This window comes from Mchenga conophoros, linkage group LG11 (assembly GCF_057382185.1).
Source record: "Mchenga conophoros isolate Kocher_MC1m ecotype Shallow Benthic linkage group LG11, M_conophoros_male_GT1.1, whole genome shotgun sequence".
Lineage (NCBI taxonomy): Eukaryota > Metazoa > Chordata > Actinopteri > Cichliformes > Cichlidae > Mchenga > Mchenga conophoros.
This window is the reverse complement of record NC_140536.1, coordinates 20447647-20474699: the sequence shown is the minus strand read 5'-3', so window position 1 is coordinate 20474699 and position 27053 is coordinate 20447647. Positions and strand designations below refer to the sequence as shown.

General features: G+C 42.1%; 2 protein-coding genes across 4 annotated transcripts in view; both read left to right on the top strand.

Moving 5' to 3' along the window:
• The first annotated feature begins 882 nt into the window (after positions 1-882).
• ago1 (argonaute RISC component 1) lies at positions 883-24341 on the top strand. 2 transcript variants are annotated; one of them, XM_085291406.1, is made up of 19 exons: positions 883-1032; positions 6333-6519; positions 10609-10729; positions 11640-11821; positions 12399-12535; positions 12871-13005; positions 14033-14120; positions 14817-14964; positions 15783-15902; positions 16015-16137; positions 16810-16943; positions 17187-17371; positions 17560-17719; positions 17972-18062; positions 20174-20368; positions 20457-20591; positions 20686-20787; positions 20935-21134; positions 21631-24341. In XM_085291406.1, exons 1-19 carry the CDS (start codon positions 1008-1010, stop codon positions 21737-21739), a joined length of 2577 nt encoding a protein of 858 aa, XP_085147532.1. In that variant the 5' UTR covers positions 883-1007; the 3' UTR covers positions 21740-24341. The 2 variants fall into 2 exon arrangements, with proteins under 2 accessions (XP_085147532.1, XP_085147531.1); XM_085291405.1 differs by lacking the exon at positions 883-1032 and having other exon boundaries at positions 1070-6519.
• Positions 24342-24437: 96 nt separating this feature from the next.
• The window catches only part of ago3a (argonaute RISC catalytic component 3a), a 39145-nt gene continuing 36529 nt past the window's right edge, over positions 24438-27053 (top strand). For both annotated transcript variants that reach the window (XM_085291409.1, XM_085291407.1), the window contains exon 1: positions 24438-25413. In XM_085291409.1, the coding sequence (XP_085147535.1) occupies positions 25395-25413 (19 nt within the window). In that variant the 5' untranslated portion in view covers positions 24438-25394. The remainder of the gene's footprint in view (positions 25414-27053) is intronic.

Genomic DNA, 27053 nt, shown 5'->3' with positions numbered 1-27053 from the left:
TCAAGCATGTAGGTTGACAAGTTTATCAATTAAGGTTAAATGTTATATTTCAAGATTGCTAATGGCACAACTGCAATAGCTGTTAATGTGAACATGACGAAGCCAAATGGTCCACTTTCTGCTTTGGTTGATGCATGTGATGGAAAGGTCTTGAAGTTGAGAACTCTTTGACTTTCAATCATCTGTTTCATAAAAGAATGTTAGAATAAATGTGTTTCACAATGTTCTTTAACTTCTTTACACCAGCAGATATATAGGTTATTATGCTCTAGGTTGTTATTATAGATAATTTTACTGATCTTCCCCCTTTGAGATTAAACTGATCAAACCCCTGATGTAGCACCTTTAAAATGTACTCAGAATATGTTGGCTGTATTTTTTAAGACGAGTGATCATTAGTTTTAAACCTCAGCGTTGAGCACACAGTCTCTGACACGTGAAACATAATTTGGCTGTATTTGCATATCTGCAGTGTAGTTCCACCTTCGACCTCTGGGGTGTGACAGCAAGTTCGTCAACACTTCCTTCACACTTTCCAATGGCAAAGAAGAAGTTTCAGATTTTTTGAGGGGGGCGAGGGGCTGGCCTTTTTTGTTCCGCTGGAGAGTCCTGCTTGAACGGTGAGCAGGAGCACAACAGAACGGCAAGAAATTACAGCGCTGCGGACCATCGGCTAAATCAGAGCACCGGGAAGGATCCCGCTGCGCCGCCGAGGAAGAGTGGTTTGAAATAGGACGGCATCGCCCTGCAGCTGCGCCGTTACTGGCTATAGGGTCAACGGGCAGACGAGCAACTGGCAGCTATCGGCGTTAGCCTTAACTCCTCTACGGGTCTGGGGGGGTGTCTGGTAGGGGCAGGGGGCGGGGGTACACCGAGAAAGGAGAAGACTGCACGCCGAGAGGAGGGGGCTGGAAGTCTGAGACGCTTCCAGCCTGAAGGGGGCCGGCGGTTTGGCCACAGCACCCCCCGGACTAGCTAGCTTGTACCCGCGCGGCTAAGTGAATGGGATGGAGCCGGGACCGTCTGGCGCTGGTAGGTTTATTTTTACTTAAGTGGTTTTAAATGCAACCAATCCGGGTCTATACTGCGGGCCAAACTGCAGCTGATAAAACTAGACACTGTAGCTTGGCCTTAGCATCGGGGGGGGGGATGTACGAGGATGCTTGGTGTCAAGCCTCTCTGTTGCATCGAACGTTTAGAGAAGAGAGGGTGTGAGATGGAGAGGAGCTGTCTTGCTGTCTGCATGCACTGCACTCCATAGAAAGCGTTATTATTTGTCCAGATTTATAGCTGCAAATGAGCCTTTTTGGAGTCTGACAATATCCACAGCCATGCGCGGGGGCAGGGAGGTCGTGGGAATCTTGGTGAGGAGGGACGAGGTGAAGCCCGCCTTCAAGCAGCAGCAGCAGCTGGCTGCACCCGCACGCCCCACGGAACAGACCAGCCTCCCTTTCACTGACAGGTTACGTTTGCTAATATAGTTAAGGTTGTCAAGAGAGAGTTTAGCACAGTGTCCTTAAATGCACACATTAACGACAACCTCGGGCCTACCATCTGCAGCGATAACTGAATTATTTATCTATGTGAAATAAGAAGGAGGGAAAAAGGCTTATCTCCTCTTCCTGTTCGAGATGACATAATCTGCGTTTAGACTGAGAGAAGCATGCAGAGCATTATATTTATGTGTTGCGGTTTGATTCTGTATCTGCAGACAGTGCCAGTCAGATCAGAGATGGGCTTCATTTGGTAGTTTTCTTGTTTGATACTGAGGTGTGGAGACCTGCAATTAAAGCACTCACTGGACTTGACTTTATGCCCAGGTCTAAAGTCTGTTTACTGTGGAACGTCTTGAGTGCCCGGCATTAATAATGCAACCATGCCATGAATGTCTTAAATTTGTTGAAGGCATGGCTTTTATAAAGACTTGTATTTTTAATTGATGCAAAATGTTTTGACATGAACTCGTTAACGATCCCTGAATCTTCTTTGGATATCTTCAGGCTTGTGTTTATGCAAAGCAGGCCCTGATGGTAAAATCACATCATCATTTCAGATCCTGAACCTTGAAATTAGTTGAATAGGCCTGTTTTAATTTCTTAGGATGCGGGGGGGCTCTCTAGAGGCCCCTTATTTCAACGTCTCCTTTTGTGTTTCAAGTGTGATGATTCAGTTTTCTATTTTGAAAGATTTTTTTGGTTACATTTGGCTCACTGTCAACAGCCAAATACTTGGAGACACACAACTGATTTGGCCAACACAAGTGATGCCTAAATGAATCTTTCTTGTAATTTGTGTACTTGGCTTATAATTTAGCTTATAAGCCAGTATCTTGTATTTTTGGAGCCTAATTGTTCTCTAGTTTTTTAACTTTTTTTGTGTGTATTTGTATAGCATCACCAGCCACACATCTTTGCCATTACCAGCAAACTTAATGTGGAGTTGTTTAAAAAGTTCACATTGAGATCCTTTATTTGTTTTATTTGTTGTCCCACAAAGGAAGCCAAAACGAAACACACAACAACAACGTGTTATCCCAGGTATGACTTTAAAATAGTCATTCCCATGTGACTTGATGTTATTGCATATTACGTCATTGTAAAGGATTCAAGTAGCGAGTGTCTTCATGTTGTGATGCAGCGCCAAAGCTCCGCTTTAAGTCTTACCGCCCGGGAAAGACTGCTATTGTGTTGGGATATGTGAGAGGGCTGGCTCCGCTTCTCACCATCTGCCTTCACTGGCACGAGGGCGAAGTGTGTGTCATTGTGTGTGCGTGCGCAACAATCAAAACATGGTATAGACACTCACGCATTCACACGCGTACATGCTTTCTTGCACATAAAGTACGTGCGGGCACCACATGTCTGGTGTCTGTGTTTACAGTGCTTGTCAGATGTGTTTTAGGGACTTGTGATTCTACACTTTGATATTCACATGAACACACACACACACACACGGATAGGTGACAGATTAAAGGAAAAACCAGAATACTTGACCCCCTACACTGAGGATATTACGTGGTACAGTTGTGCTGCTGGCATGGTTTGTGAGACATTGAAAATCAATATTGATTTCTTCTAAGATATCATCTTAATCTGTTAATCACTGTCTTGACGACAGTGATCTCTTCCAGGATGACAGTACCTACCTTCCGTAGAGCACAAGGGCTCACTGGATAGTTTAGTGTAAAACTGATGTGAATCATATCCTGAGATTTTTACTTGCAGTCACCAGATCTCACTGAACCCCAAATTGAACACCTACGTCAGACCTGTGTTTGAAGTGTTAGACATTGCTCCACCACAATCATTAAAGGGAATATATTTTGAATGAAAGACGTCTAATCCCTTCACTAATCTTGTTAAACCAATCCAGTGATGTATAAAAGTTCTGATGGTCTAAGATACAATGATTTTTACTTTAATCTGTCATATACCCGCTAAGAAGAGAAAACAGTGTTTTATGGCCATTACTCTTCCGATTCGTTTAGCATGTTCTGAATAGTGAACATGTGATGGAGTGGCTATTTAAAGCAGAGCTTTTCCAGTTGAGGATGCCGACGCCTTGCCATGATGTGGGAACATGCTCAGTTCAGGACCACAAAGGCCAAGGTCTCTTCAGCATGACCACAGCAGCACCCTGCCTCTTCTCATCTCCTCCAACAGCCATACACATACACGGGTCCCCTGATATCCATGACAATACTGTGTTGCCTTGGTGTCTCCATGGTGAGGCTGGGAATGTACAGGGGGGCCCCCTGTGTTTGTGTGTATGAGTGTGCTCATCGTAGCAAGGGCGCTCCCTCTGTCGTACACCCGTGAATTTGTGTCTGCGAGATGGAGGCGCAGGGCAGCTGGGGTCTTTGTTTTGGTGAAGGAGGGCTGTTCTCTGGGGACCCAGAGGTTAAGGCAGTGGGCCCCTCTCAGGCAGGAGTCACAGCAAGCACCCAGTTTAGGACCCCCTCTATGTTAGACCTCCTGACTTGATGAGACTTTAACTTTGAAACTAGTATGGGCATAATGTATACTGTTAAAAAGACTGCTTCAGGCCTAGAATATACAAGCTGGAGCTAAACTTAACCAACTCGAAAGGAAACTGGACATGTGAAGTGTCTCTTGCACACAGGCAGTAGTTTTATTTTGAAAGTAAAACCCACGACCATTAAGATGCTGGGTGTATTGGTTCAAATCTTACTATAAGTGCAGTGCCCTCCTGGGTAGTGTGTAACTGATGTTAATAAATGTGATCTATGTGTGTAGTAGATGTAGTGAGTGAAGAACAGACAGACATGCTTATAGAAATTTCTTTTATTCTCTTATTATAGAAGAAGAAGCAGATAAAATATGCAAATAGAAAACTGGAAGCTAAGAATAATTGACATTTTTCACTATTTTTTTTTCTTGCAGAATGTCTAAAATCATTGATTCTCAAAATAGCTGCTGTTTATTTCCCCCTTGCTACACTAATCATTTTAGTCACATAATTAATCTCTTTTTCCCCCAATTTAGTACTTTTATTAAATGATATGCATATAGCATCAAATGTGTGTTCACAGTAGGGCTGCCACAAACGATTATTTTGATAGTCGACTAGTCACCGATTATTTATGCGATTAGTCGACTAATCAGATCATCATCCACTGGACGTAAAACTACAGCTTATTGCACCAGCAGCATCTGCTCTTATATAACTATCATTAGCTTACAGCTTTAAGCTTTTAAGGTGCTAACTAAAAATAAAGACAAGATGATAGTTTATTCAATTTTAATGAAATTTGCAGATTGTTTCGGTGAAGTTTAATAAACTCCTTGCTATCTAAAATATAACAGGACAACGGAGTATATTCTCCAGCATCTCACACTTCTGATAATCAGCTGTCTGCTTGACGTTTATTCAGCTGTGTAAAAACTATAACTTTAATCTCAGCCAAACCGATTTACTCAGGAACAAATAAAATACTAAAAAAAAAAAAAAAAAAGCCAAACAACAACATTTTTAATTTATCTAAGTGACTCATATATATTTAACCTGAGTAGCGAAAGACGGCGGTGGGTTTGAAAACAATTTGCCGGGAGTCCGGTGTTCTCACCGCGCTAGTGACCTAGCCCCCGGCTAGCTATCGAGCTAGTGGGTAACAGACGTCTCTGAAAACGTCGGAGCGCTTTTGAAAATATGTGGTGTCCTGATAAACTGAGCCGATATTTGAGGTTTACACAGCTACATTCTCGGCTGAAAATATGTTAAACGTTTATTTTGTGACCCAGAAAGAATAATAAGAGTATTAAAACTAACTAGCTGCCGCCATTGTTGGAAACTGAGAAACTGTGTCCCAGCTATGAATTCTGGGACACAGCTGCTGCTTCTTCTTCTTCTTCGGGGTTTAACGGCAGCTGGCATCCTTGTACATGCAGTGCTGCCATCTTCTGTTTCAGTCCGTTATTACACTCTTAAATCCTGCTACTTATTCCTGCGTCTTTTGGGATCTTACAAAGCTTCAAACGACGCGTCGACTATTAAATCAGTCGTCGACGATTTTGATAGTCGACGTAATCGTGACTAGTCGACAAATCGTGGCAGCCCTAGTTCACAGGGATGCTTCTGAAAAATTTAGACGAACCCAAACCCCCAAAATACAGATTTTTACAATACAGAATTCAGCTAAAAAAAATCTTAAACATAAAGAAGCTGGATGACTCTGATCCATCTAATTGATTATCATAGTTCATAATTTGCATGGTAACCATGTGATCAGACAACGTGATTTCGTGATAACTGGTGAACAGCAAAATTAAATTAAAATTAATCATATTTTCTTTTACTTAAGGAAATATTTACTAATTTATTCATGTTTTTCTCCCTTTCTCCCTATTCCCTTTTCTCTTAACCCCCCCACCCACACCCCATATATGACCTCATGTGGCTGCTCTTACTGTTGTTAATGTTCGATCACACCTTGCTGTACATACTTCTGTGTCTCTTTCTTTGCTGCCCCCAAATGCACAATCTGCCTTTTAATATCTTCCTTGTTTATTTTTTTTTAACTATCTTCCCTCTACCGGCCTTCCTGTCCCTGCGAGTGACTCTTGTGGTGTTCTCCTTTCCCCTGCCTACGCTTCCTTCCTGGCTCATGCCCTCCTTGCCCTGTCCTCTGCTGTTCACCACTGCTTCCTTTGCCACCCCCTCACAACCGTTGATTCTTTGCTTTACCTTTGGTTTTTTCCTGTGTGTTGCTTTGTATTTGTGCACTTTTCCAACTTCAAACCCTTTTTGCTCTGAACCACATTTTTCCCTGTTACCTGTCTTTGTCTGTGGCTGCCTATGTTGTATCTGTCCAGTGCCCATGGGGGTCTTCCCCCCACCCCTGCAGCAGGTGTTCCATGCCCCTCGCCGGCCAGGCATGGGTACCGTGGGCAAGCCCATCAGGCTGCTGGCCAACTACTTCGAAGTGGAGATCCCAAAGATGGATGTCTATCACTATGAGGTGGACATTAAGCCTGACAAGTGCCCACGACGAGTCAACAGGTAACATATTTCAGTCACAATATTTCTCTGCATTTCTTTTCTTTGATGTCTCACATTAATGGAAAAGATCAGCACTTGTCAGTTCTCATTTGTTATAAGCAAATAACAAAGTTACTAATTTGTAACAGTGGGTTTGCATTGAAGAAGTCATCAAGTAGCTGAATTGCCTCCTGTGTGGTAATTGGATAATGAAAGCCCAACAGCCACCAACCAGTAATGTGTGTGTTGTCTTTGAAGAGGCAGCGATAACAGCTACTTGAAGCATGAAAAATGTATTTCTTTGCAACATCTATTTACGATGATTAATTTGGGGTTCTTGTATTGGAAAAATAATAAAGTGTTGCCAAAGCAACGCTCTTTTAATTTTAACATCACCTTATGTGAGAAAAATCAGTATGGAGTTGTGGTGCATATAAATAGATATCAAGTTAAAAAAATTGTACCTGTTTGCATGTGTCAGATATTTATATAACTGACAGCACATACATTAACAGGAGGTTGTGCTGCTATGTAAGTCATTTTAACTACAACTCTGAGGAACATGAAGAGCACAAAAAGTAATGCATCTGTGTAAAACTGAGTAAAATATATAATTTACCGTCTTCCCTGGATGGGTTTCAGTTTTATATTAGGCAGAAGACAATTTTCCTTCCTGCAGTAGCTTTACCTTCTTTACCTGCTGGTGACTGGACAGATGGTTGAATCAAAACTGAAATCAACTTGCTTGAGCTGAATGTTGTGCCTCCTGATGCAGCTTAAAGCCAAATGATTGATGCAAACATTGGAAGAATATCACCTGTATAACACCTATTTAAATTGGAGTAACTTAGTTTACTTACAAAGTATTTGTATGCTTTAGTATTTTTCATGAAACCTGTAGTCCCTGTCCATGTTTTTACTGGCCCTGTTTTTAGTTATAACAAAACTAATGTGATTTGTCACATTCATTACTTTAATCCAAGAAATAAAGTGTACATAAAAATATATATATATTTCAAAGTTGAGGAGAGAAGTGTGCTCTTTCTACCTTGCAAACTTTCCATGGCTCAGCAAAGAGCTGCTTCCTGTGAACGGTCTGTCTTGTCTCTGCAAAGAAAAATGTCACAGTACACATATGTTTCATTATGTTTGATCCAGGTGACTTCATTCTTTTCACAAAGGCCTGTTTTTTGGGGGGGGGTTCACGTTGCATAGCAATCTCTGCTTTTTATACCATCCTCAGATGGTGTCATCTGTCTGACTTTGTGCTGGCTGTCAACAAGATGGGATTGACCTTCACTTTCCACAGTTGTCTTAATGTGGAGTCATACATCAGGGGCTGGTTTAAAGCCTCAATCAAATATATGGCTGTAAATGCCAACAATTTCTAGACTGAAAAACAAATTCACTCCATTGTTACATCAGCCTCTAAAGAGGTCACCTGTGGAGTACTAAGCTACTTGTGATCAGAAAGTAACAAACATAACATCAAACCAACTAAATAAAAGCAAAGCCCAACTGCACTGACTTGACAAAGGGAAACTTGTATGCTGACTGATTATACCAGCTTAGAGAACAGGGACGTTGGGACATTGCACGTTCCAGGTTGCACTTCCTGTATTTAGGAGTGCTGAAGTCACAGGTATGTTTGATTTAACACCAGGTGCCTTTCCTACCATAACCCCAAAGGGGAAATCAACATAGCTTCAAAAAAGTCTAAATAAACAGAAGTTATGCAAAATCAAAGATTGTGTCATCATTTATCTGTTTGTATTTCAATGCATATCACATGTAAAATATGTTGTCCAAGTACTGGTGCGTGAATTCATGTGGCTTCACATGCAGCCATCACACACCCACTCTATAAAAGGTTTTCTGTGTTAAACTGTGACAGCATTGTTGTTGTTGTTTTCAGAGGTGTGTTGAACTTTGAACTAGAATGGTTGTGTGGCAGACTTCACCAAGTCATCTCTACACTCGTGCCTTTCATCTTGTCTAGTTAGTATAGTGCTTTATGATCACTGTTAGCATTTAAAATGAATGATAGAATTAGGAGAAGTTTGAGTGAAGCATTTCAGCAACATAAAGACAGGAAAAGGGAGTAAAGTTCAGTGCTAGAAGCTTCATAAAAAGGACTTTCACTTTCTCCTACCAATGATGAATACATGGATTACTAGACTTCCTGGGTTGTGCATGCAAGTCTGCATTACAGAAATGCAAGGTACAGAGAGCTTGAAAATGCCCATTTGTACATGTAACTAGCACCTTTCACAGCAACAATAAAGCTTTGTAGTAGTTTCAAGAAATCATGGGAGGACTGGCAGATAAGCAGAAGCTACAGGGATAAACCAATTGTTCCCATCTCCAATCAGATAGAGCTGTTCTTCCACTTTTTATAGTCAGATGAATCATCAACATTTATATGAAAACTGGCACCTCTAGCATTACCAGTCAGCAGGTATATGATGGGGGAAAAAAAACCCTGTCCAATCCAATTTTTGGCTCCTAAGAGAATTGTGATTCTCTATAAACTCTGCAGCCGTCTTCTGCTAGGTCTTTACCTTGTTCCTCAAAGAGAGGAGATATGACCTACACAAAAAATAAATATACATAAGAACAAATAGTTAAATATGTAGCCTTCTAAGTTGACCAAAAAAAATTAATGACCCGGATAAGGAAGAGTGGTTGACTTGTCAGGGCGATAAACGTACACAGGTGAGCAATCAACCCAGGTGTTACCCATGGGTCTCAGCGAGCCACTGCACAGATCCCAGCAACTACAAAATAAAAGAAAATGATTTTGGTAAAGGTTCGAGTTATTTGGTACTAACTCAGTTTATGAAGTTCACTATTTAGCGGTGACTTACTTATGTTGTCAGACTGGAAACACTCCACATGCAGGAGTCTTTCCTGGGTTGTGAAGCTAAACGCCTCTGCAGGGTAACACTAACCACTGAGTCACCATGTTTTCCTCATAATAAGCCTCCATCTATCTGACTGAGAAAAAAATATTTTTGCAACTCTCCTTTTAAGGCCTCCATCCCTTTAAGCCACCTTTCTTTTGATTGGCAGGCCCCTTGCAGCAGGTGGGTGGGGCTTCTTTGATCACAGCCACAGCTGTGTGCCGGACATGACCATATTAAGATATCCCCTCTCACTGATGTCACACGGTGCCCAGACTAGAAAAACCCCCACTGAATTGAATATTTAGAGCAGCCTCAAATCTTTGCTTTTGACTCATAATTACATACACCAAATGTATTATTTGAAACTTTAGCCACGATTAATATGATCAGCCACTACACTAACAATACATATGACAGAAAAATAAGAAAAAGCATCAAAGGTTCACCTAAGTACAGTCTCATACATATGAATTAATTTTGTATGTCTCCTAATAGGAACTTTGGTGATCTCAAACCTAAAATACATTGATAGTTTTTACTTCTGTCTGCTAAAACATAATAGTACCCTCATAAAATGTTTGATTACACAAATGAAATTTTGTTAAAATCCTCAGCACAGGCCGTCTGCGGAACCCGGAAAGAGAGCCCTTGAGCTTTGTTGTCCTTCAATTTAACAAGGTCATGGCCATAAACAGAAATAAATGAAGCAAATTGGTATTTTTTTTTATTAGTGGTAGATCCTCAGAAAATCCAAACTCTAAATGAGGATCCCTGAGCACTGAGTGTTCTAGTACCATCTCCTCTGATATTAAGAGAGGATCTTTTAGAATCAGAAGGAAATGGAGCTCAAACACAAAGGGTCCAAGAAGGCATGCAAGGGTCAAGCCCTTCGACCTTTCCTTTTAGAAAGACCTCCTCATCCCCCACACTTGAGTGAAGGTCAAGGCACCATGCATTCAAAGATAGCCCCCCCACCACCACCTGCACCCATGCTCTTTGTCCTTGCTTCTCCCCCTGTGACCACCAGATATTGAACTCACCAGCTGTATCCTGCCTACTCTATATCAATATCTCAATAACTGCACCTCCTCGTGACAAAAGCAGCATCCTGATGAGGGAAGAGGTTTAACTGGCAGAGGGGGATTTGCTCTGGCTTTATTGCACATTAATCTCATGTCATGTTTGCATGTGTTGCTGCTTACAGAGAGGTGGTGGAGTACATGGTGCAGCACTTCAAGCCCCAGCTCTTTGGTGACAGGAAGCCGGTGTACGATGGCAAGAAGAACATCTACACAGTGCTAGCACTTCCTATTGGGAGTGAGAAGGTAAATGTTTGGAGTGTTTTTTTGTGTTACACAGTCACTCAGTGAAGTCTCTCCTAAGCCCTGTTCAGCTGTGATATATTGAGTTTTTTAACAGGAAAGCAAATATTTGAATGACGGTAAAAAGATGCCGTGGTAAAGCAGGATAGGTTGTCCACTAATAGCAGGGTTAGTGGTTCGATTCCTCCTCATCTGTCCGTGGGCATGACCCTGGCTTGATTACCTGAGAGGTTAAAAGTTTCTATAAAACAGCAAAGCATTTAATATGTGTGTATTTGTTGTAATTAGTCATGTTATTTTCTATACTTAAAGGATCTATTTGATTAGGAAATGTGCTTGGTTGCCTTAAGTAAATGAATTAGAAGATATCTGATGTGTAAAGAATAGGGTCAGATCACCTGACTGCCCCTGACGGGCAATAGGAAAAACATCTTTCCAAAAGCATCTCTGGATCTCGTCTGTGGTAATAAGACAGGAAGTCACTGCTCCTTCCCCAAACATAGTCCAGCATTTTTTTTCACTCACTTTTTAACACTGTAATGTGTTATTTAGAGAAATTTAGGATTTTGCACTTCTGGATACAGACAGCCCAGCTACCAAACTGCTTTGTATATTTTTATACTTTCCATACAGGTGTGAGGAATTGTGTCTCCAGCTATTGCCTAGAAAGTAAACTTACATACAACATACAACATACAGTCACACCTACAGGTATGGAGACATGCAAAAACTATGCAAAGAAATGTAAACCATACAAGCGCAGGGTTAGTGAAATGTCAGCTTCCAATAATATATTCTGCAGTACCTGAAAAGGGCTACAGTTTACTGCAGAGCTTGAGGATTTCATTTTGTTGCTACAGGTGTGTCTTTATTTCATTTGTTCTTTACCTTTTGCTCTCTCTCTCTCTCTCAGGTAGATTTTGAGGTGACGATTCCTGGCGAGGGAAAGGATCGAATCTTCAAGGTGTCCATCCGTTGGCTGGCCAAGGTGTCATGGCGCCTGCTGCAGGAGACTCTAGTCAGTGGCCGACTGCAGGTCCCCCTTGACTCAGTTCAAGCCCTGGATGTGGCCATGCGTCACCTGGCCTCTATGAGGTCGAGTATATCAAAGTTTCTCTTATAGGTTCATAACAACACACACCAGTATTTACAGTCTGTCAAACAGTCTGTTCACACAGATAATCAGCTATCTCTAAGAGTTTTGTGCATCCTGAAAACATTTAGTAAAATTACAGGGGTTTTTTTCACATTATTTTTTTGTGATATTCTAACTTTACAGCTTAGCGGTGCTTACTGAGTCCTTCCCTCCACAAGCATCAGATCATCATCGCTCCAGGCATCAGAATTACTAAATAAAAGACATGTGTTAGTTGACACCTGTGTGAAAGTGTCCACTGAACAATGCTAAGCAAAGTAATAATGATAACTGGCTTGAAGACTTAACCTGAAAGTGCTCAAAAGGAAGTCATGAAGCCACAGATATTAGATCAGAGATATAGTATCCAAAGAAAAATAGCCTTTTTCCTTAAACCTCTTGTTTGGGTGTTGCAAGTTTTCTGCTTTTCTTGAGGTGACCTGTTCTGAAACATCCACATCACTAGACATGAACTCATGCTGCGGTCGTGCCCTGAATCAGAACATTGATTTCCACCTCTTCACCCCTTCTGATTAGGTACACACCAGTGGGCCGATCATTTTTCTCCCCACCTGAAGGATACTACCACCCACTTGGTGGGGGAAGGGAAGTTTGGTTTGGCTTCCACCAATCAGTGCGTCCCGCCATGTGGAAGATGATGCTTAACATTGATGGTGAGTCACTGAACACAGGCTCACCAGAGTGTGTAGTCAGCCAGTGATCTCAGTGGGTTTTACCGACATTGTGTGACTAGGCAGAAACATGGAGGGTGGGGGGGTGGGGGGGTATTTTGAAAAGAAAAACTTGTTCTGTGAGAAAAGATGAGCCATGAGTATCTTACAAAAGTTAAGTTATAAATTTACACTGCTGCTTTTGTTTCTATGGCTGTTTGTAACACTCATTTAGCTGTGAAGAAAAAGTGGCAGTCTTCTGAAAGTTACAGATTTTAATAAGAACCTGTTTTTTGGTACTTTCTTCTGACTTATTTCTGCTCTCTGTCTCCCTCTAGTGTCTGCCACGGCTTTCTACAAAGCCCAGCCTGTAATTGAGTTCATGTGTGAGGTTTTGGACATTCGCAACATTGATGAGCAACCCAAAACCCTCACTGACTCACAAAGGGTCCGCTTCACCAAGGAAATTAAAGGTGGGCTACTGAAAAGTGTGGAAGTACCTTCCGAAGAAATAATGAAAGTAAATGGTAAATGGCCTGTATTTGAATAGCGCTTTTACTAGTCCCTAAAGACCCCAAAGCGCTTTACACATCCAGTCACCCACCCATTCACACACACATTCACACTCTAGAAAGTACTTTGATACTTCTATGCATTTGAAGTATAGACTTGCTGAATACACACAAGCAGATGGGTACACTGTGGTCATACAGAGATGGACATGGTCAGTAAAATGTTCAAGGAGACTAAATTTAGCACAATTTAGTACTAAAGGACCAAATTGTGCTAAAATATTCCCCACACCATTACACCAGCCTGAATCGTTGATAAAGGCAGGATAGATCCATGTTTACATGTTGTTTATGTCAAATCAGAATTTGACATCTATCTAAATGTTGCTGACAATGTTGTTAAAGCTCATTAGACGAGGCAATGTTTTTGCAGTCTTCTATTGTCTGTCCAATGTTGGTGACCCTGTATGAACTGTCGCCTCGTTTTCCTGTTCTTAACTGACAGGAGTAGCTAAGAACAAGAAACCAGGCCCATCTACTATATCATCCCATTACAGGCCATCTGCTTCATGCTTTGACATTCAAAGATGCTCTTCTGTGTATCTTGGTTGTCTTCCTCTTCTTCTTCCAACCTCCATCTCACCAACCCTCTGAATGTCCTCCTTCCCTGCAGCTCCATCTTCAACACTCTTGTCTCAGTAAATCCATCCCTCTTCTGCACATGTCCAAGCCATCTCAGTCTTTCCTCTCAGCCTTTTTTCATCAAACTGCTTAACATGAGCTGTCCTTCTGATGTACTCATTTGTAATTCTATCATTCCTGGTCACTCCCAGATAAAATCTTAACATCTGCCACCTTCGGCTCGGCCTCCTATCTTTGTTGGCAGTGCCACCATCTCCAAGCAATTCATCACAGCAGGTCACACATTAAGCTCTTCCTTTCCGACACTTTTATTTAATATTTGTGTTGCCCCGCTTACTGTCGGCAGGCCTGAAGGTGGAGGTGACCCATTGTGGCCAAATGAAAAGAAAGTATCGTGTATGCAATGTTACCAGACGTCCTGCCAGCCACCAAACGTAAGACTTTGCTTTTGTTTTTGGCATAAAAAATACACAAATTTATTTCCCAACTTGACAGCGTCTTGCTATTTTATTTTATCCTATTAGAGTAATACATTAGAAAATATTAGGTATTCATCCTTATATTGATGTCACTGGAAGAAAGTACTTTTGCTTAATTTTGCTGAAGTTGTACAAATGCAGCAATCACATGTTGGACCAATCACCAAAATTTGTCCTTGCTTGTTTGGAAAGCAATTAAAACGGTTCTAGAGGAGCTAAATTAATCTTAGTTCTTTAGCTTAAATGTAGGTAAATGTTCCTTCCAGGTTTACAGAAGGTTCTTGTTCATCTGTAAAGTTCCTATTGTAGAAATGCTCTATGATAATGGTAAAAAAGTCCCTCCTTATGCATAAACATGTATTTCTAGTATTTCGTTGAAACATTTTTTTAATGCTGAAATAATGATTTTTAATCATGTTTGAAAGAGGAGTGTTTTTCTTTAGAATAAGAAAAACCTGCTATTCTTTCCTCTGTTTATTATGAACGTAATCAAGTAGCTTAAATGGGAAATCTCTTACTGTTTTTGACAGTGAGTGCACCTTTTCAGGTTTGGTCAGAAATAACAGACAGAAACAGACAAAACCTGCAAATGAAGAGCGATCGGGTGATGACACTGACATGATGCTCATGTTCTCATTTTTTCTGTACCAGGTTTCCCCTTCAGCTTGAAAGCGGGCAGACAGTAGAATGTACAGTGGCTCAGTACTTCAAGCAGAAGTACAACTTGCAGCTCAAATACCCCCACCTACCCTGTCTACAGGTGGGGCAGGAGCAGAAACACACCTACCTGCCTCTGGAGGTGAGGAAGTGTTCAGTGATGTTTCAACTATGATGCCAAAAGTTTACCATTTAAAGTAGAGGATGACCAGAATATCGGTTTATCAACACTAGCTCATCATGTCTCTGTCTGTATTTGTGTGTATTAATAACTGGTATTCCTCCAAAACTTTTTTATTGGGGTTTTTAATAGAATCCCAACAAACTGCCCACGTGTACATATGTAAAGAATATTGGCAAATACATCAATATCAGAATACATGTTATGTTTATGTACTCAAAAATCTGCCGACATACCTTCATTTAACCTTCAAGTGACTGAGTGGGATCATCTTTGAGTCTTGAAATAGATGTGTGTTTTTTACTATTAATGTGGGCTTGATTTTATTGTAATTTTGCACTTCTAATCAATAAAATGTCACATTTGGCAATAGACCACGGCTAGTTCTGCTGAAGTAGTAAGATTTACTGCTGCAGAGGCCTTGAGGCATTTACTTAATGCCCAGAGTAGCAAGGCAAACAGGTCATGGGTCATTAATGGACACGAGCTCCTTTTTGTATAACAATGGTATCTGTCTTCGATAAAGAAAACAGTAGATGGATCATAAACACAACTGGAGACATAAAAAAGTGTTACTGTATAAAATGTAAAGCTTTCACATTACGTTAAATGGCCTATCATTTTAGGCCCTTAAATAGCTTGGCCGTCTGAGGTGTATCGATATATATATCGACATAGAGGGTATTAAAAGATAACACAACCATGCACACAGACTAAAAACCTTCTTTCATTGGGACAGCCAATGTTTACACATTAATGACTGAATGTATTCATTCCAGGTGTGTAATATTGTAGCCGGTCAACGATGCATCAAGAAACTGACAGATAATCAGACCTCAACTATGATTAAAGCCACAGCTCGCTCCGCACCGGACAGGCAAGAAGAGATCAGCAGACTGGTGAGTTGCAGAGGGAAGTGTTTGATGGAGGCCGTGCATCATTTTGAAATGACTGATTTATAGTACAAGGTGGAGACGGTGAGATATAATACAAGTCCTTTACTCTCTACAGATGAAGAATGCCAACTTCAACCTGGACCCGTACATTCAGGAGTTTGGGATCAAGGTGAAGGATGACATGGCCGAGGTGATGGGCAGAGTATTGCCAGCCCCTATTCTGCAGTACGGAGGACGGGTAAGGCACGGTTCATTCGTCAACCTGAACATATCGACTTTTATGTTGTCAAGAATGCAGCCATTTAGTTGTGTGTGTTTCACACAGAGCAGAGTGTTGACAGATTAAAAGACAAGTTTGAAAGCTTGACTCCTTTGGTGAGGGCATGTGGTGGCTCTTTTGTGATCTCTGTGTGATTTGCTTATATGGTTTGGATGAAGGGTTTACTGCAAATCAATACAAAGAGTGATCGCTTTTATCCTATAAAGAGGCGCAGATTAGAGTGATCTCTTTGATGATTATAGGGTAGATGGGTAGAGCACAAGGAGTGATTGAATTATTTGATGTTTATTAGTCTATGTGGATCATATCCCATTTCCCAACTGAATACCGATGCAGGATTTTGAGAATTTCTGAGACAGGGCTTTCCACTTTTGGAAGAATAGTATCCTTTATCTCCAGTCATGCTTCAAGTGGCGCTCACACAGGAAGAGACTCGTTTTGACATGTCGATCACAGACTGAGGAAAATGAGTGAATTTCTGTAACTGACTGTTAGTTTGTTAGTAGACACACTAAGCTCTTGACCTTGGAAACTCTGTTTTTGCTTTAATTTGTCATCTCTCTGTACTTTTGCTATAAATGTGACCTGATTTGGCTTAAACTGTCTCTCCCGGTCCTTTCTTTTTTACAGAACCGTGCCATAGCTACACCCAACCAGGGAGTGTGGGACATGAGAGGGAAGCAGTTTTATAATGGCATTGAGATCAAAGTGTGGGCTATTGCCTGCTTTGCCCCCCAGAAACAGTGCAGAGAAGAGGTGCTCAAGTAAGTACTAATGAGCACAAGCAGATGATTTTGTCGAAGGGGAGGGGGATTAAATAATTTCTGCTCATGGCTGTTTCTTTCATAAGGTTAGTTATTTTTAAATGAGCTTTTGCACAGAAGAAAAACAATCCTTCTCTTATGTTGTTTATTCCTCCTATATGTAATATCCCAAAGACAGAAAATAATAAGTTAAAAACGTTATCTCGGAGATGCTTTATACGCTCATCTGTTTGTTCATTTCAGGAACTTCACAGACCAGCTTCGTAAAATCTCAAAGGATGCTGGGATGCCAATTCAGGGCCAGCCATGCTTCTGTAAATATGCCCAGGGAGCGGACAGCGTGGAGCCCATGTTCAGACACCTGAAAAACACATACTCTGGACTTCAGCTCATCATCGTCATCCTGCCAGGAAAAACTCCTGTCTATGGTAACTTGTATTTGATACATGTGGTTTGCCATAATTTTCTCAAAACAAATGAAATACTGTTGCTCAAAGTAGTCAAAAAACTCCTGAAGCATTTGGTCAAATGATAGTATTAAAAAGCTCCCAATAAACTAGAATCATGTTTTGTTTTTGTTTTGTCGTGTGAGTAATTTCCAAACTTTTTCCTTTAGCGGAGGTAAAGCGTGTGGGTGACACCCTCCTCGGCATGGCCACGCAATGTGTCCAGGTTAAGAATGTGGTGAAGACGTCGCCGCAGACTCTGTCCAACCTCTGCCTCAAAATCAATGTGAAGCTGGGAGGGATCAACAATATCCTGGTGCCTCACCAACGGTGAGCTTCTGTTTGACCCGTTTTTAATTAGTTGCACATATTTATAGTATCTTGAGTTAGGTGATGAGTGATGCTGACACATAGGTGTAAAGCGCTGACAGTGGTAGTAGACTTGAGTTTTCTATCAAAATCCTGCTGGATGACATGGTGATCGTTTGAATACGTTTCAGTAATATGACTCACCAACAGCAGCCCTTCACTGCCTTTATGAGTGTGTGTAATTTGCATCACCTCCTCCATTTGCTGTCTCAGGTCAGCAGTGTTTCAGCAGCCGGTTATCTTCCTGGGAGCAGATGTCACACACCCCCCGGCTGGAGATGGCAAGAAGCCCTCCATTACTGCTGTAAGTCTCGGAGATTACGCCTTCATTAAACGACACTAGATGATTTTAAATACAATCTCAGGAAAAGGAAGGGAATGTGCAACCACGGTGTGTCACAAAGCCTGGCCACTTTTCAAATCTAGGCGTGCAGGTTAAACCCATGGGTGGGCAATACTGGTGTGCTTTTGGCTCTGGTAACTTGTGAACAGCCTTTTTCATTGTTACTGGCTAAAGTTGCTTACTTGATGAAAAGACATTTGAGTTATTTAAAAATGTGAATAAGTATAATGAAGCACTAGTTTTTGTTTGGAGAAAAAATAGACTTTCTAATTAAGCCGATAAGAAATGTTCTAGGTTTAAACTATAGCATTGGTTGTCATTTGGTGTAGATGTAGCAACAAGTCAAAGTCATACACAGAATTAATTGGCATTAATTAACACTATATACCTGCATTTAAGGACAAAGACCTTTAGATAACAAATGGATTTATACTTGGTCTTTATTATTCTTAAAGCCACTGGTTACCTTGTACCATATATATTGACTGTACAGTAGTTGCTAAGTACTCTAGTAGCTAAAAGTCATAAAAAAATGTAAAAATGTTTCTCTGGGATGTGATGGCAATCCAGCTGCTTTGTTGGCTTCGACACTCCTTTTTTTTAGGCAAATCAAAAATAGCAAGGGCATGTAAATAATGCAAATGACCCCGAGATGCCACAGGGAAAAAAAAAACGCACGTTTGTGGTTGCTTGGTGACAGTGGGACTCGATGGCCACTGTGCTCATTAATGCTGGTAAGAGAAGAATACCTCAACATTAGGTAGTAGGTTCAGAATAGAAGAGCTTAAAGCTAACTAGTTTTTACATCATTGGACAAAAGAAAATCTGTAATAACATTTCACTATATTGTAATTTAATTTGAGGAGCCCTTCTGAGGTTTGTTTTGTGGCTTTAGTAAAGTCAAGTCTTTTCAGGCACATGTTCTCACGGTTTGTGGGTTGAAAAAAAGTTTTTATTGAAACAATATGCAATAGCAGCGGGCTTCGAGGTACTTTTTCTCATGTTTGCTCGATGTGTCAGAAGTGTAACTCAGTCAGCGGGGATTTGCAATGTTAAAAAAGGAAGTCCAGATGGTGCATCAGCTGCCATAGGTGCAATGCTTAGGTAACAAAACTAGGTGTTTAAAGTAACCCTATTTTTCTATAATGAGCGATGTGAGTGCTATAAAGTGGTGTAATGAAATAAGCGTGCACATGCTCTGTTCTCAAATTTCATTTTTTATTTTCTGGATTTCAGCCGACTGCTGTTTTTGATCTTTAACAGATGAACACTTTGAGATGGCTGTGACACAAACAGGCTTATTCAGTTATGTTTTGGCTGTTTGATAGGGCTATGGTGATGCAGGGTTTCATTCAATGGTTCTCTCATAGTACCGTTTGCTTCAAACTCCACCTGTATGCACAGCCCATTTCATCAAAAGCACATAGCGCCGATATGACGCTTTGTTTGGACTTTGACGCACAGCACACGAGGCCGAGTGAAGAGAAAAAAGGAGGAGTGCGAGAGGAATTAGTGAGGTATAAAGGGAAACAAATGGCTCATCACTGACTCACATTCAAAAGGAAATGACGTCAGCTCTCGTCCGCCCTTGACCTCAGCTCGCCTATGGTTGGCTGTGTTGTTGCCTAGCAATTATGACGAATAACTGAGTCACGAGGACAGGAGAGGAAAGCAGGTCTGCGTTAACAGTACGAGCTGAGAAGAAAACTGGTGAGAAATGGTCATTGTGGTATCGTGTAAGGATTTGAGGGAAGGAAAATAAAAGGTTGACGTTGAGCCTCGCACACTTCCCAGCTGCAGCCTTTAGGGGATGCTAATGCTCAAATATGCACACGACAAAAAATGACTCATGTCTGTGAATCAATACTTCAACTACTGCACAGATTTTCATAAAGTAAAAAGTCATGAAGAATGTTCAGTGACAAAAGGTGTATTTATTTGAGAGATGACTTTAGTCAAGGGGCTCAATAACCTAATGCTCGTTTGTTGCAAGTCATATTAAGAGTGAAATCAGTGATCCACACAGTATCATGTTAAATTCCTTTTTCAATGTTTCCTGCTCCCTCTAATAGGTGGTAGGCAGTATGGATGCCCATCCCAGCAGATACTGTGCCACAGTGCGCGTCCAGAGACCCAGGCAGGAAATCATTGAAGATTTATCTTACATGGTGCGCGAACTGCTGATTCAGTTCTACAAGTCGACCCGCTTCAAGCCCACCAGGATCATTTTCTACAGAGACGGTGTTCCTGAGGGACAGTTGCCTCAGGTAGGTGGGACGTTGCGATCTTAATGACACAATGCCACCAAAATCCATTTTAACATGTTTTAATCTGAGTGCTAACTGTTACACACAGATTCTCCACTACGAGCTGCTGGCCATCAGAGATGCGTGCATAAAGTTGGAAAAGGACTATCAGCCTGGTATCACCTACATCGTGGTGCAGAAACGTCACCACACACGCCTCTTCTGTGCTGATAAATCTGAAAGGGTAAACTTTCTTTGTTTTCCCTTCAGTTTTTCTGTTTCCGACTAAGTTTTCATACTTGCTTACCTGTTTTTTTCCTTGTGTTATCTTTGGACAGATTGGGAAGAGTGGGAACATTCCTGCAGGGACTACAGTGGACACCAGCATCACTCATCCCTTCGAGTTTGACTTCTACCTATGTAGTCATGCAGGAATACAGGTATTTATAATAGATATTTTATTGTTCCATAGAAATCTCTATTATAATATAATAAGAACAAATCTGTTTGACTTCTTTTAACCTTGCAGTTATTTTACACAAAAAAATTATTGTTATTTTAATTGCCCTTTTCTCCTCGGTCCTCAGGGTACCAGCCGGCCGTCTCATTATTACGTCTTATGGGACGACAATCGCTTCACAGCTGATGAGTTGCAGATTCTAACCTACCAGTTGTGCCACACTTACGTGCGCTGTACCCGCTCAGTCTCCATCCCTGCCCCAGCCTACTATGCTCGTCTCGTGGCCTTCCGTGCCCGCTACCATCTGGTAGACAAAGAACATGACAGGTCAGTGTGGCTACGAAAGATAGACTACGCATGTCTTTATTCTTGGTTGGTTGATGTTTGTTGGGGGGTTGGTAAGCTTGCTCCCTCTGTGGCCTCAGTAAGCACTTTCTTGACTTTCACAGTTGGTAGTTTCAGGTCAAACTGAAGTTAATTTTGTAAATTATGGCCATTCTTAGAGGCAGAATTAACGATTATCCAGGGTGTGTGCACTGGCTAATGATTTGTCAATCACAAGTCATTCACAGTCAAGTCCATCCCTCCCTAGTCATGCTCAGTTTCAAAACACCAAGATAACAGGACTTCGCTAACCAGTGATTGACATCACAGTTTTTACATACATCTTTTATACTGTCTACAGTTTGTCACTGACAACTCCTACGACCAGCAGCAAGTGGGGCTGTTGGTCTGCTGCTGCTGCCAATTTTATTCTTATCAAGACATGAAATGTGTAACTCATCTTTGCTCGCTCTCTCATCACCCTCTTGTCTCTCTGCAGTGGAGAGGGCAGCCATGTGTCCGGTCAGAGTAACGGTCGGGATCCCCAGGCGTTGGCTAAGGCTGTTCAGATTCATCATGACACTCTGAGGACCATGTACTTCGCCTGAGCGTCACCAACCATCGCCGCCATCGTTCCCTCCCACCTCATTTCTACCTGAGTGGGCAAACGGCCCACCGGCACCACCTCATCCCCATCCCTTACTCCCTACAATTGCCCACTACACATACTTCACAGCAATCAGTCACTCAAATCCAAGAAACACAAATCCCCTCTCCTGTAAAACACAGGTAGACTCTGCAGCCTCATGCACTCAAAAGGTTATGAATATTACTGTTATTTTTACTTTACCGGGACTATTGATCTTTTTAAGTTGAATTTTTAAATCATGGGTATTATGTAATTGTATTGTATGCTACCTTCACACTCCTATGTATGTAAGTATGCAATACGGATGGGAGAAAAATAGAAAACTAGGCGATAAAAAGGAGAAAAGAAATCCTAAAAACTTTTTTAACTGCCACCACGATGCTGCCTCTACCCATCCAAATGCCGGATGCCAGTATTGCAAGCCCCTTGTTAGATGGGATCCTCATTAGAGGTGGTACTGGGCACGCACACTTACATGTATCATTTTAATGTTATCATGAACTACATTCATGTTTTTTAATGTTTTTGAAAACTGTTTTTTTTAAACAGCCTTGAGGAGTCCGGGGTATGGTACATTAGCACTTAGTGTTAGCATGTAGGTGCCACCAGTCCTGCACATAAAGAGTTTGTTAGTACATGCAAGGCTAGCCCTCTGGTCTTTATATTATAGCAGACAAAGAAAGAGCAGGTGTAGCATATTGTAGATCCAGGACAGGAGTCCTGCCACACACTCTGTCCTGGTTGGCCAGTCCCTTAGAGATTTCGCCTTTAGAGGCAAGTTTAGCGTAACAGTAGAGGGACCATTTGCATAGTGTGTATCTAATATACTTGCACCCCATGCACCTAAACCAGCATTGTTAACCAGCCAAAAGTGATGCCACCCTATGGAAAGGGGGCACTCAAACAGGAAGATAATCTTTTATTTCTCTATACATCGCTCTTTTAGAATTTACGAGGCACTTTTTAAACTTTACTTTTATTTTATTTTACTTCAAAATGGTGAAACTAGCCTTGGGCGAGACTTTACACTCTACATTTGAACGTTTCACACCCACACTTTCGTAGCTTTCAGAACAAAGGCAATAGGCAAGGTCAACACTATTCTGTAGAGTTAAAAGCAGGCAAATATAGTCTATGATCACTTAAGTGCTGCAAAGCTGAAGTCGCCTTCAGCAACTGACCTTGCTCCGATCCGTCTGCACATTCCAACGTGTATCAGTGGAAATGGCGCCAAGCGGCGCGCTCCACGCATCCACCCGTGCTTTTCTTTGCCTAACTGTACCAACCTATCCTGCGCCTGTCCCGCTTTTACACAGAGCTCTTCCCCTCTGCAGGCATTTACAACAGAAGCACACACATGCCTGCGCTCTCAGTCTCCTTCTCAGCATGCAGAGACATAGCTGATCAAATGCACTTGTTCCCCCCATTCCCACGTTAAGCCAAACTCATCAACCTTTCCGCCATCACCTTTTATCCTTGCCGTCTGTTCTCACTCGTCGCATAACACACCTGCAGCATCCCCTGCCCCAATCCCCTATGTTGTGTTAGCCAATCCCTATTGGTGCTCTGTGTGCGTGGGCAGCACAGTTAGGGGATTGCTACATTTGACAGGGTGGGCCTCTATCACGACTATTTAACATGCCCTGCCTTTACATCTAGTCACTTTCTGGATTTATGGAAGAAAAATGCATGTAATTATTTTTTATGACTGGATATTCTGAGCCACCTTACTTTGGTTTTCTTAGAGGTAGGAGCCTCGCGCTCACCACTGCCTGTCAGTCGTTTTGCCTCGATTGTGTAATGGTTATAAAGACTGCTTTTTTCCTTTGTCATTATTATTATGAATATTGTGACTAGTGTCAGAGTGTATCCTCAAGAGGGCACTGTGGAGACGGTCCCAAAATTCCACCTCAGTTGCCCTTTAAGCGCCTCAAATCTTGTCTGATGGTCAGACCCCCTTTTGAGTCGAAAGGGATCAAAAGATAAGAGATCAGATGAGTTTGATTTTTAAATCATGTTTATGAACTTGCATAATCAAAATGCCTTTGTACACCGTTTTACTGATCCTTCATTGTGTCCACGGTGATTTGTATATATGAATATATAATATTAACCTGTTATGTATTTTGGCCCAGCAGTTGAGGGGCTTTTCACAGTCGGGGCCAGTCTTCTGCCCCTCATTCTGCGTTTTAAAAAAAAAAAGAAAGAAAGAAAGAAAGGAAAAATATCAACCTGGGGGCATTTCCCCAACACCACTGAAACCAGATGCAGTTCTTCACTCACTGAAGCCACAAAGCACCTTGCAAAGGGGGGAGACGAAATGGCAGTCACCCTGGAAATGTATCATGTGGACACGGGAGAGTCCGTTCCCCCTCCACGCAGCCTCATGGTCTGACTAAGCAATATTGAAGCCACTGATCAAGAACAGTCCTTGTCATAGCACTTCCCAATAGATTTGAATGAAAGGACGTGGAAGCATATTATTTTGGCTCTGTATGTGATAGTATGGGAACTCTGTTGGGGAGGGTTATTTTTTAAAGAAAATAAAATTGTTTTTTATTACTCTTGTTGCGTTTTTTGTTTGATTTTAGTGTGCGTTTAATACAGCTTTGTCTGAAAAGTAAGTCATGGGATTTATCAAGGCTTACTCTCATAGCATCCTGAAATCCACCTTAACTAATGATTCTTAGATATTAATGCATGGGTGGATGAAGAAAAAAATGCACCTCCTAAGTCTCAAACTGTAATTCATTCAAAAGGTGGGGTTACCTTTGGGTGAGGGCGGAGCTGGCGGTCTGACGTCTGGTGACACGGGCCCACCTCTTCCTGTCGGTGTCAGAAAGGCAACTTCACCATATTTAGCTGGCTTGCCGAAGCCTTGCAGAGTTGATCTGTCAACCAGACTGGAGATCGTGACACTTATCGGCGCATACATCGCGCTGTTGACAGCTTTACTTTTGGCAGCTGAACGCATACTACGGAGGACGACGTCGTGGGTGTACGGCCCTCGGGAGAAGGGCCCGTATCAGCAGCTGTTTTTAACGCAGGAAAAGTAGCCGTCGTCTGACAGAATTCCAACTCTCCGACAGCCTAGCTAGTCAGCTAGCTAATTAGGGTTGCTTTCCCGACATTAGCTTTGCTGTAGATACGAATTTATGACGTCTCTTTTAATGATCAGATATCGGTAGGGATTCATTTGGACTCCGTGACCCCGCTGTGATGATATCCTGACAGCTCCTCAAACCACTGTCCCCCCCCCCCCCCACTCGAGCCTGGCTAGTGAGTTAACTTGGCTAACTAGCAGGTTTTCACTGCCACAGCGCCGCGTTGAGCAGCCAGCAGCTTTCGCCGTGGCAGTGAAATCCGATTGGATACGTTGACCGAGTGCAAACGGCGGTTTGTGGAGACTCTGAAGACCCTCGGCCGGCGAAGTGACCGTGCCGGAGGCCCCCCCCCCCCTCTCCTTTGACAGGACACAGAGAGACCAGGACCCTCGGCCACTCAGCGCTGCAGAGGCGGTGCACAGCCGAAGGAGACACCGGATTGAACGGAGGAAGAGTCCCAAACGTTTGACAACTGTGATCCGGGAAGTGAACCGGGCATTGACCTCATGAATGGAAATCGGAACTACAGGTAATTTATTCTGTCCTTACTGATTCGTTTGGTGCTTCACGGTAGTCGTAGGAGTCGCGTTTCCTGAGAAACGTAATATTATTAGCTAGCGTCGGTGAAATGAAACATCGGGATGTGGGGCTTTCTTCAGCCGAAGGCGTTTAACCGTAACCAGGGAGTTTTTCTTTTTGTCCGCCCTGCAGTTAATTTGCCTAAACATGCGTCACAGTTGAAATGGTTTCATTGAAAATCGCCAGTCATACCAGGCTGTATTCACAGGTTAAATACTGACCTGTCCATAACACAGCTCTGCCGGGTGATGAGGAGAGATCTCAGCGCAAACTCATCAGTCAGATGTGGGGACAGCTGCTGAAGATGAGTCTCTGCATTATAGAAGACTTCAAATCCAGTGTGGCTTGTGGCAGAGGGTGAACTCTGGCCTGGCCTTCCACCCCCCGGTCTTGGTCAACAACTGACCCCAAACTGACCTCGGCATATTTTAGGAGCGGCATCCTCTTCCTGCATCTACGATCTAAAAGATGTGCTTTGTCATGCCCCATATTTGTGTATACTAAAACATTTTTAACCTTTCCTAATGAGGGAGTTGCCAAACTTCAGTTATGGCTGTTGAGCCAGAGATAATTGTTTTAAATTGGCCTTAAAGACTAGAAAACTGTGTTATAACACATTTTTATCTGTGACCTTATGTAACATTGCACACTTTTGAATGTCACCGGAGATGCATGCTGTCACCTGGCTGCATCCAGGCTCTTTCTCTTGGTCTTAGTGGCAGTTAAACTGTCTGAACCACCTGGCCTTTGTCTCATCTGTAACGGAAGCTTTCCACTTATGTGACCATAAACTGAATGCTAGGTACTCTTGATCAGCCACTGACACATGATACAGCAGTTGGTTCACTGCCCACCTCCTCCTCTTCAGAGGAGATCCCTCTCTGCTGCCTAATGTCTCATTATCATCTCAGCTCCTCTCAGGTGGGACACTTCCCAGCATTGCTAGTAGAAGGGACCACAAGGTGTTTTCCTAGTAACCGAGCACCTACAGTAGAGTAAAACGTGTATGCACAGTGTGCCCTTTGAACTAGAATAAACTTGGCGTGTTCTCACAGGCCAAATGACTAGCTTGTTATCTCCCAGTTAAACAGGCTGTTTAATCTGCCTCTTCCCCAAAAGAAGAAAAGTTAGCCGATTTGCAATTTCATGCAGAGCATACTGCTAGCCAGCCTAACATTAAGTGCATTAAAGAGCGTGCTTCATGCTTTCACTTTGGAAAGCATTAATGCATTAATACAAACAAATAAACAGAGGTAGTTTTAATGTGCAGGTTTGAGGCTTCAGGGTATTAATATTATTGGTCTTCATACTGGTTCACAATCCCATATCACTGACGGCTGCAGTCAGCTCTGTCTGGGTGAATAATTGAAAGGGGGTCTTCCGTCAGTCAGTTAGTCAGTGGCTTGGAGAGTGGTGTGAAAATGCAAATGGATTGCCTGCTGAATTAGAAACTGACAGCGACTCTTCTCTCCAGAACTGGTCTGAGCAGCAGCTTATGTGGTAAGGAAATCATGGCTCTGGAGAGCTTAGCACCAAGGGTGTAATGAGTAGAAGGCTTTTGAGTTTTAAATAAATCAAATCCATTTTGAT